Source organism: Gekko japonicus, unplaced genomic scaffold, assembly GCF_001447785.1.
Source record: "Gekko japonicus isolate JY-2015 unplaced genomic scaffold, Gekko_japonicus_V1.1 scaffold984, whole genome shotgun sequence".
NCBI classification, from domain to species: Eukaryota; Metazoa; Chordata; class Lepidosauria; order Squamata; family Gekkonidae; genus Gekko; species Gekko japonicus.
In genome coordinates this window covers 567819-579102 of record NW_015176001.1, presented here as the reverse complement: position 1 = coordinate 579102, position 11284 = coordinate 567819, and the positions used below count along the sequence as shown (strand labels likewise).

Here is an 11284-nt window from a genome sequence, read left to right as displayed (position 1 = left end):
TGTTTTTTGTATAGATGTACATATACATTTTTAATTGCTTTAATAATCTACAATAAAAGCTTTTTCCCTTTCTCCTATCTCTTCAGTTCTTCTGACTTCTCAGTCTTAACCTATGCTGCATTTTAAGTATTTTAAGCGACACTTTTCAACATAACCACAAACTTGAAAGGCTATATACATACTTTCTGATAAGAAATCAAGCCTATCCCAGGGATTTCAGAAGAAGAAGAAGTGGCCGTGGCAGCATTCGAAGTGCGCGAGGCTGGGATAGTTTCAACAAGGAGGCAGGCGAGAAAAGGAGCAGGAAGCACCGCGACAGCGAGACAAGAGTCTGAGTCCAGCATCACACCTCGTGGGTCCCGAAGGCACCACCCGGCTCAAACTGCGTCCAGCCAGCACGGCAGGCAGGCAGGCAGGCGGGACCCCCCTCCCCGGGCCGGCAGCTGCGAGGAGGGAGGAGACCCCCTCCCCGCGGGGCAAGAAGACGGGGCCGGCCTCGCGAGAGAGGTGGAATTTGCCCCTATGAGTCCAAGGCCACCACCCCGGGGCTCAGGGAGGCAGGAGAACGTTTTGCCCCCCCCACGCGGGTGTCACAGCTGCCGCTGAGAATAGCAGCAGCAGCCAAAACTTTGTAAAGAGCCCCGAAGGAGAGCTGGGGGAGCCAGAATGACCTCTTGCGCAAGAGATGGAATTTGCTCCTATGAGTCCAAGGCGACCACCCCTGGGCTCAGGGAGGCGGGGGAACATTTCGGGGCCCCCACTGTGTCCCAACTAATGGCTGGTGAGAGCAGGGGGCGGGGCTTATGTGCCCGCCCCCTGGGCTCCTGACTGGTGGAGCGGAGTTCCGGTACAGTCCGGCAGGAACCGAGGCCTGCACAAGTCTATTAAAGCTGGAAGCTGCCATGGTGTTCCTGTCAAAGTGAACAGTTGCTGGGGTTGCCAACCTCCAGGTGGTACCTGGAGATTGCCCAATATTACAGTTGTTCTCCAAGCGACCACGATCAGTTCCCCTGGCGGAAATGGCTGCTTTGGAGGGTGGACTCTATGGCATTATACCTTGCTGAGGTCCCTCCTGTGAGAAATAAGAATTACGGGTTTGGACAGGAATATTTACTGATGTTATAATCAATATACGTCTAAGCATTAAGATAAGCTTGCAGACCTATGCCCTGTTTCTTTTTGCAAGAGAGGATCATGCTAAGAACGAAAGCAGACATTCCAAGCATCAGCAATCTAAAGTTTGGTGTAGTGGTTACGTGTGCGGACTCTAATCTGGGAGAACCGGGTTTGATTCCCCACTCCTCCTCCACTTGCACCTGCTGGATGACCTTGGGCAAGCCATAGTTCTGATAAGAGCTGTCCTTGAAAAAGAGCCGTTTCTGTCAAGAGCTCTCTCAGCCCCACCTACCTCACAGGGTGTCTGTTGTGGGGAGGGGAAGGGGAAGGAGTTTGTAAGCCACTCTGAGACACCTTTGGGTAGTGAAGGGCGGGGTATAAATCCAATCTCTTCTCTTCTTCTTCTAAAAGAGATATATTTTACAACAGCTAACCGCAGAATTATATTAGGCAGATACTAGGACAAAAAGCAGAAGTCTAAAATAAACATCAGCCTGGTCATGCATGGCACCAAGAGTACCTAGCTTTTAGTGAAAATACCAGATGCATATTTGCAGGGCTATTTTGGGGCAGGAACGGAGTTCTGGCTGGCTCCCAAGTTGGCCACACCCAGCAGGAACTCATTAGCATAATAGAGGCCACACCCAACAGCAGAAACTCATTAGGATTGGCTACATTAGGGGTGTGTGGCCTAAGATGCAAAGGAGTTCCTGCCACAAAAAAGCCCTGGGTTTGGACAACAAACAAGGTAAACGGAATAAGAAGCAAAAGGTGGGTGGGGCTGGATTACCACACTTCTGGCAACATGGGAATGCGGCCTAATATGCTAATGAGTAGTGCAGTCAGGGGGTGTGGCCTAATATGCTAATGGATTTATGCTGCTGGGTGTGGCCTATTATGCTAATGAGTTCCTGCTGGACTTTTCCTACAAAAAACCTGCATATTTGTATGGAGAAGAGAAACAATAAGGGTGTGAAATGCTTGGGTTAATCAAAAGAATGAATAAATATAAACTAGAAATGTGTGATTAACTTTCTTGACTTATTTCTACATCTCTAGCTTAAGTGCTGAACATGCATAAAAAGGAGGAAGTCCCTTATGGGAGAAAGCGGCCTTCTAAGGTCAGACTGTGGTTTGAGATATGAGGTAAGAATGGACATCTTGTTGTCTGGGACCTGTTGACAGGAAGCTGACGACTGCAAATTTACCCCATGAGATGGACAAAATTGCTTAAGAAGCGAAACTTGTACTGTGTTATGAAGAAATGTTAATATAGAAAGTCTGGACTAAGCAAACTTACAAAGAGAGGGTGGTCTTAGAAAATGCTAAGATAGGTATGGGGAGGGATGGGAGAAGCATGTGACTTCTTTAAGTACCCCTGGCTGTCAGTGGGAGGGATTTTTCTTAATTTCCATACGACAGTGTTAGAAAGTAGTATAAAGGCTTGTGTTTTCAAAGAGTTGGGTGTGCTTGCTTTGTTGCTATGCACCCTCTTGCAAGAGTATATCAATAAAAGATAATTCTGCTTCATCAGACGTCTGACTCCAGTACTTTTTGGTAAGATAAATAGCTTTTCTGACACTTTGGGAAAAGTGCAGAAAAGGGCAACTAGAATGATAAAAGGGCTGGAACACTTTCCCTATGAAGAAATGTTAAAGCACTTGGGACTCTTTAGTTTGGAGAAACGACGGCTGAGGGGTGACATGATTGATATTTATAAGATTATGCATGGGATAGAGAAGGTAGAGAAAGAGGTACTTTTCTCCCTTTCTCACCATACAAGAACTCGTGGGCACTCCATGAAATTGCTGAGCGGTTGGGTTAGAACGGATAAAAGGAAGTACTTCTTCACCCAAAGAGTGATTAACACATGGAATGGCCACAGAAGGTGGTGGCAGCTGCAAGCATGGACGGCTTCAAGAAGGAATTAGATAAGCATATGGAGCAGAGGTCCATCGGTGGCTATTAGCCACAAGGTATAGATAGGGACTCTGGGCAAGTGATGCGCTGTATTCTTGGTGCTTGGGGGAGCAACAGTGGGAGGGCTCCTAGTGTCCTAGCCCCACTGTTGGACCTCCTGATATCACCTGGTATTTTTGGCCACTGTGTGACAGAGTGTTGGACTGGATGGGCCATTGGCCTGATCCAACATTGGCTTCTCTTATGTTCTTATACTTGTTTCCTCGACTAGGAAAAACAACCGACAGACCACAGTGGCAGTCGCCTACTCCTGGACTTAGCATGATTGAATCAGGTTGCCAGTGTGACGTTTTGGCTGGTCACACTCACATTCCATGTGAAAGCAAGTTATTCGTATCATAGTGCCATTTTACACAGCTGTTAGATAAACGAAACAGGAGCCTAGCGACAGCAGAGGCATCTGTGTAGGACATCCTCGGTGTGTGCTTAAAGTGCTGTCAAGTTGCAACCCACTTACAGTAACTCCATGGGGCTTCCAAGGCAAGAGACATTCAGTGGTGGTTTCCCATTGCCCGGCTCTGCATAGTGACCCTAGAATTCCTTGGTGGTCTCCCAACCAAACACTAACCAGGGCTGACCCTGCTTAGCTTCTGAGATCTGATGGTCAGGCTAGCCTGGACCATCCAGGTCAGGGTACGGAAACCTACATGTTACCAAACATCAAAATGACAATTTACCAAGAAATGAAGTCAGCTACGGCTATAGGTGACTTGACTTGACATTCACACCAATATGCACATTCCTGTAAACGTACTTCCTATGTATGTCATTAGGCAAGTGGCTTCATACCATACAAAACATGGCAATAGAAAAAATGCTAAATAGAAAATCAAGATCATCCTATTTAGACTCAAAAATGGGTTTTTTTGCATTTGTAAAAACTGACACTGACAAACTTAAGATTAAAAATAGCAAAAACATAGACTGATGCAATGTAAAGTTCAGTTGTGGCAAGATACTGAGTACTCTTGCATTTCTATAAAGGTCCTGCTCTCTTACATTTATACCCCTCTCCTCCTCCCCTAAGGAGCTCAGTCCAGACTCCAGCAAACATGGCTGTTCTTTTATCTCTTCCAAACACCAATATACAACTGGGGGGAACTTCTGGTCCAATTTTGATTACTTTCAAGTACAATACATCTTTATGCCACAACAATTTCCCTTGAATTTCAAAGTTTGATGTGTACATACATTAAAGTGTAACTTCGATTGCTAGGGGATACCATTGGGTGAGAATGAACTCCATAAAATCCAAAGAGAACGTAGTGGTATAACATTTCACATTTAATTTTCATTTGGTTTTTAGTTTTCAGGGGTGACTCTTCGAGCTGAATTGGGACAACCATCTCTTGAAGCTCAGGCTTGCTGGAATTCTTCCACCTGGAGAGCTTCCCAATTACTGCTCATACTTGACTGTTCCTTGCTATGGGTGTGTCTTTATGTTGGCACACCTTAATGTTTTACCATCTAAAGTTTGTAAGATAACATAAGATACCATTAACATACTCTGATGGAATGAGTGTGGTGCAGGTAGTGTAGACACCCTGTATCATGATGTGAACTTTGAATGTAATTATTTTTCTGAGCCTAGAAATCTTTTAATTCTTCCTTTGCTCCAAAATATAGACTATATAGAGACATCACCTTTTATTCGAAGATAATAGCAGACCTGTCCCTCTTTTAGCTGCGAAATGTTATGCATCTGTGATACATTTTCGTAGCCATTCAAATGGGGTCCAGCTTTTTCTATATTTGAGTAATTTCTTAGAACTAATAAATTAAGAAGCAGTATGAGGTACACAGTCCTTTTTAGCTTTCAAAGAAATTACTGAGAGAATGTGGTATCAAAAAACTAGGTTAGCAGTTTGTGTTGCACTTCAATGTAAAACTATAAAAGGAAAAATAAATCTGAATGAACAAACATTGTTTTAAATATATTTATTACATCTCAGGTGGCAATACAATGAACTGTGCTATTACAGGCCTGGCAGAAGTGTGTTCCAATGAAAATTCAGACCAGTTCATGGTTGCTCCCAATATTTCAAAGACAGATATATGAAGACATTTCTATTTCTCTCTCCAGTCCTTTGGGGTCACTCGTCCAACAGGAGACAAATTCCACACAATCCCAATTTGTGTTATGGCCTATAAATTACAAAACAGGAAAGAATCACCAATCAAGCACAATTGTGTTTTCGAATACTGACAACCACAGAATTGTTGCATATATTATTAGATAGCTCTTGATTGATGAACTGTGATGAAGCACATTTCAAATAAGTATTTTCTTAATAATCCAGTTTGCTTATGTCTGCAGTCATTGAACCTGGTACTAATATATACCAAGGCAGCCTATGAAACAGACCCAGAAGTAATTATTATTTGCAGTGGGTAGGGAATAACTGGAGAGCTGAAATAACTTACATAAGTCCAAACAGAAGCACAAAGCACAGCTCCACCAAGCAGAATGATGTTGCCATATTTGTCATGAAAATCAGGTTCATATTTATGGTGAGCTTGTCTTGACACTGTACGTTGAATGCTACGGGCTAAAGAGAACACAGCCACATGTTAAAATTTCATTTTATCACATTTGCCTTGTACATTAACATTACATATATACTATTATTAAACATTATTTAAGATGCTGTATCACCTGTCTCCCCAGAAGAAATTCTAATGAACTGAGAGAAAGGGGGGGGGGGACGACTTGCTTCTCAACTAACTGAAACATTTACAGCTGCCTCGCACTCTCCAGGCAACTTACAGTGTGTTTAAAATACAATGAAAAAGTAAATCAATTCCAAAATATACTATAACCAAATCAGAAGACGGACAATGACAAAAGAGCAACAACAACCCCCCTACCAGCAGAAACTCCAGGTGAACATTTTGACCTTTAAAAACAAGTCATGTAATTCCTTTTATCAGAACAAAACCAATATGACATGGAACCATGTGCAACCTTGGGAGTTCTCCAGAACTCTTTATTGGGCTAGATATTGGGTGGGGGAGTTCAAATTATCTCAGATCACGGTATCAGCCTTTTTGCATCCCATAAGACAAGGCTTGTCAAACCCCAGGTTCCATGTAGCAGCTATGGATTTATAATGTTGCACTGTATCTTATTTTATACAATTTTTGTGTTTTATTGTGCTCTTCTCTGTCTGTGGTTTGTAATGGCCTATGGCTAAATACAATAAAATCTTCTCTCTCATTTAGCTATGGCACCTAGAAAATTCATTGTGTTGAAAATTCCAGCACTTCTGAAAACTTCGACACCGACTTTTAATCTTCGGATGATTTTAGTCAGTTGCCTCTGCCCCAAGTGTAGTTAGGTAATTTTTAATCTCTGGGCTCAGCCTGGGTTTTATGTGACTGTGATTATATACCTTGACACATTTATGTCTATTTTATGTACCTATTTTATCCCCCTTTGGTATCTTCTTGGTCAAGACTTTGGTCATATAGACCTGTAATAAATTGAATTGAATTGAAAATTCAATGTAGTGTTTAGCATTTTCTTACAGTTTCTGTCGTAATTAATAAAAATAAATTCAGGTGGGTCGCCATCAGTGTTCCCTCTAAGATGAGTTAGTGTGAGCTAGCTCACAATTTCTTAGCCCCCGGCTCACACATTTTTGTCCTAGCTCAGGAAGGATGGCTCCAGAGCACACTCATTTATGCAGCAGCCAAATCACTCGCTCACAACTTTAATGCTGGTAGCTCACAAAGTAGAATTTCTGCTCACAAGACGCCGCAGCTTAGAGGGAACACTGGTCGCCATGTTGGTCTGAAGCAGCAGAACAAAGTTAGAGTCCCTGTGGCCCCTTTAATACCAACAAAGTTTTATTCTGGGTATCAGCTTTCATGTGCACACACACACTTCTTCAGAGAAAGCAGGTGCCAGTAAAAGCAGTGAGGTTTTTTTTTGAGGGAGGGACCCTGCCCCTTGGTCCCAATAATTACTGGGGCTTTGGCATTTCTGTGAGCCACCACAACACCCATGGCATAAACCAGAACATCTAGAAGACCAACAAGACGTTTTGCTACCCAGCTCTCCCCAACACTACTGGGGGAAGGAGAGAGCAGCCCTCACTAGACATAAAATCTGAGGCTTGAACATTTTCCTCCCTCAGAGAGCCAGCAGACATGGTTAAGTTCCTCAGTGAACCATTCAGCTTTCGAAGGCTTCCATTTCCATAAGTAGACTTCTGAGTGCCCTTTTAGCAATGGCTTTGAAGAATTCTTTTGATTCTGATATTAATACATAAAAAATGTTACTTGCCAAACTTCTAGCTCCCTTCCATTCTTTTGGGCAACTTAAAGATAATTTTACTTTTGCCCTGTAATTGTCTACCTGTGATGGGGCTGCTGATTTAGTCTAGCAGGTACAACCTATTTTGGAATAGGAGGAGGATAGTGACTCAAGAGGGCACCTCTTTCCTGAGGGATTCTCATAGTCTCAGGCAGAAGGAGGTATGCTGGTGAGAACTGGATGGGTCAGGTAAGGGGAAGAGACTTAAGACTTGCCCCCCTTCTGATCCTTCTCTCAGCTAAGGGAACTCTACATATATCAGCAAAGCAGTGGGACATAACGTCCTAATGCTGAATAGGTAAAGGTTCCCTTGCTCGAAAGCCAGTCGAGTCTGACTCTAGGGTTGCGGTGCTCATCTCCGTTTCAAAGCCGAAGAGCCAGCGCTGTCCGAAGACGTTTCCGTGGTCATGTGGCTGGCATGACTAAACACCAAGGCGCACGGAACGCTGTTACCTTCCCACCGAAGTGGTACCTATTTATCTACTTGCAATTTCTTGCTTTCGAACTGCTAGTTTGGCAGGAGCTGGAACTAGAGACGGGAGCTCACTCCATCATGCGGCACACTCGGGTCTCGAACTGCTGAACTACTGACCTTTCACAGCCTGCAGTTCGGCGTCTTAACCACTTGAGCCACCGCAGCTGAATAGGGGGTCAATAACCAGAAAGGCAACAATTGCACCTTGGACGAACGGACAACCTGGCATATACTAGCAATACCTGGGAGGAAGTGTTACAAATATTCCCACCAAGTTTCTTAGCACAGCCACAAGCTGAACCAGATGGCCAGGGTGTGTGGTCGCCACAGTGCACAGATGCAACACGCAAACTGAAATATCACAGTTAAAATTCAAATTACTATTACTCTGGGACTCACATTTTGGATCTATAATACTGAATCAACCTATGGAACTGCACTAAACGGCAGTCAGTCTTTTCCGCTGCGCTCACCAGCTCACAGGCTTTCCTACATGGGCTTTCCTACATGCGCCAAAGTGTACTGTCAGGACTTGGATGCACATCCTGCCAGAACTTACTAGCTGCATTAATTGTCACTTTATTTCCAGACTTAGTTCAAGGAGTAGGCCTTGTTCTTTAAAGCCCTTTATGGCTTGGGTCCAAAATACCCGGCAGACCACCTCCACCTATACCAACCTGCCCCAGCACAGAGAATCAGAGATGCCTTCCTATGAAACTGACCTGAAGTGAGACCAAGAGGACGCGTGGGAAAGCCTTTTCAGCTGCTGCCCCTGTTACAATAAGGGATCTTGGACCCACCGAGATTCCATTAGAATGAGCCATTCATTTTCATTCCACACTGGCAGACTTAGTTCCTTTTGGACAAAGGACAATCCAGTTTGAACCAGACCATCTATTTGACATGGAAGTTCAGTCTCATTAGCGGTGCTTGAAGGAGGTGGGACTACATCTTATATGGTTCCAACTGGTAAAAGTAGCCTCTGACATCAGAAACATGGATTTGCGTGGGACTGGAGAAATCCGTATGACATTCTTAGAAAGGAGACTGGCATAGGTCCAATTCCATTCACTATAAATATCTGGACATTTTGGATTTTCCCTTGTCTTCAGTTTTCAGTGGAAACTGGGTTCACAGAAGGTTGAGTAGGAGCTAATGACCGACCGCTTCAACTTCGTTACCACAAGGAACTCTACATGTGCTTTGAGGAACCTGCTAAAGGCACCATTTCCCCCTTCCTACCCTAACACCCCCAAACTCTGGCTCCCTCCCTCTTGAAGAGAGACTAGAACTGGTTTACAGACCTTCTGGACTAAGTTAGACATTTTTGTTCTGGAAAGCCTTCGAGCTGAATTGACTGGTTGTGCAATGGCTCCTGTTCTAATGTATCTGTTTTTTTAATCAACTTTTTTTTTTTTTTTTACAAATGTTAATTATTGAAAGGTTTGGGTTGTATTATTCATTGCCTTCCAGGCATTTTTGGGCAAAACACAGCATACAAAAGCACAAAATAAATGTAAGGCAAAATGGGATTTGTTGCAATGGAATTCTGACAGTGCACATTGAGGCTCATCTTAATCTCCTAACCGGCACGTTAACCAAGTTCAGCTCTGATGGAAACCCGTCTTTTGCAGGGCTGTTCAGGGATCAGACCATGTGCCAAATGCCAGCACTAATTCTCCTGACTGGTAACCACACATCCCAGTAAGGTAACAGCCACATATTAATTGTTGCTATACATAATTCAGAGTATACCATTCAACAAAGAAATCTGTTTGTGCCCACCAGATTGTACCCACTCAAAGGACTGTACCCACTGGAAAGATCTACAAATGTGCATGGGGTGTGTGTGATTTTTCCTTATTCTTTCCTGCCACAGTAGCCCTTCAGCTCCGCCCCCTGTTACTCCTGGGGGGGGGGTCCCCTGTGTCCTCAGGCCAGCACTGCAGGCTGCAGTGGGAGACATCATGCTCCCATGCAAAAATTTAGATTGAATCCAGTCCATTATCCTTAAGAAGGACCACCTTCTGAATGTAGCACCAAACAACAAAGTGCAAAAAGTACCCATGTCTACCTAGCTGCATGGATCAAAATATGGTATTCTTTTCACCCTTACAACAAATAAATCATTCCTGTGTCCTCTGCAGACACCTGTATTCATACAGAATGCAATATATTCAATGCTGGAATACATTCAGAGGTGCTCCATGACAGCTTTGCTCATGTGAACAAGGTACTACGGGGCAACCAGACAAGACTGGTGGCTGTCCTCACCCAAATGTTCTCTCTGATGGCTCCACCTGGTGGAAGTCATGAAGGCTTGTACAGTAGCACCATGCAGCAGGAGGGCACTTAACGACGGGATACTTTTGTGCTTTTAATGTTTGCTCAAAGTTCATTATTGATTTTTATTGTAGTCATTGTTGGTTATTAGTTTTTGTAATCCACCTTAAGAAAGGCAGAATAGAAATGAATAGCTAAATATATTGTTTCAGGTGGGGCAGCTGTGCTGGTCCAAAGCAACAGAACAATGTTTGCATCCAGTGGCACCCTTCAGACCAACGAAGTTTAATTCTGGATATAAGCTTCTGTGTGCTTGCACACTTCATCAGATACAATGAAACAGTTTTCCTCAAGCCTTACATATGGGGGGGGTGTTAGTTGCCAGGAAGGGCTAGCTAAAGCCAAGATGCATAACTGGCCGATAAGTATAGCTGAGATTGGATTAAAATCTAGTCCCTTAAACCTATTCTTCACTTCCACTGTATATTCCACTGTGATCTAGGTCAAACCGGAATGGCCTAGTGGTTTCCCCAACTTTCTTCAGTTTAAGCCTGAATTTTGCAATGAGTGGCTCATGATCTGAGCCACAGTCAGCTCCAGGTCTTGTTTTTACTGACTGGATAGAGCTTCTCCATCTTTGACTGCGAATGATATAATCAATTGGAATTCGGTGTTGCACATCTGGTGATGTCCATGTGTAGGGCCGACTTTTAGGTTGCTGGAAAAGGGTGTTCGCTATGACCAGTGGGTTCGCTTGACAAAACTCTGTTAGCCTTTGCCCGGCTTCATTTTGTTCTCCAAGTCCAAACTTGTCCGTTATTCTGGTTACCTTTTGACTTCCTACTTTAGCATTCCAGTCCCCTATGATGATGAGGACATTTTTTTTTTGGTGTTAGCTCTAGGAGGTGTTGTAGGCCTTCATAGAACTGGTCCACTTCAGCCTCTTCTGCGTCAGTGGTTGGGGCATAGACTTGGATTACTGTGATGTTGAATGGTTTGCCTTGAATTCGGACCAAGATCATTCTGTCATTTTTGAGATTGTATCCCATTACTGCCTTTCTCACTCTCTTGCTGACTATAAAGGCCACACCATTTTTTCTACGGGATTCTTG

At 43.7% G+C, this 11284-nt stretch overlaps 1 protein-coding gene across 1 annotated transcript in view; it reads right to left on the bottom strand.

The window, feature by feature from the left end:
* Positions 1–5019: 5019 nt before the first annotated feature.
* The window catches only part of LOC107123231 (cytochrome c oxidase subunit 7B, mitochondrial), a 10186-nt gene continuing 3921 nt past the window's right edge, over positions 5020–11284 (bottom strand). The window contains exons 2-3 of the mRNA XM_015426438.1: positions 5521–5645; positions 5020–5241 (exon numbers count right to left, since the gene is read on the bottom strand). Of these exons, the coding sequence (XP_015281924.1) occupies positions 5164–5241; positions 5521–5645 (203 nt within the window). The 3' untranslated portion in view covers positions 5020–5163. The remainder of the gene's footprint in view (positions 5242–5520; positions 5646–11284) is intronic.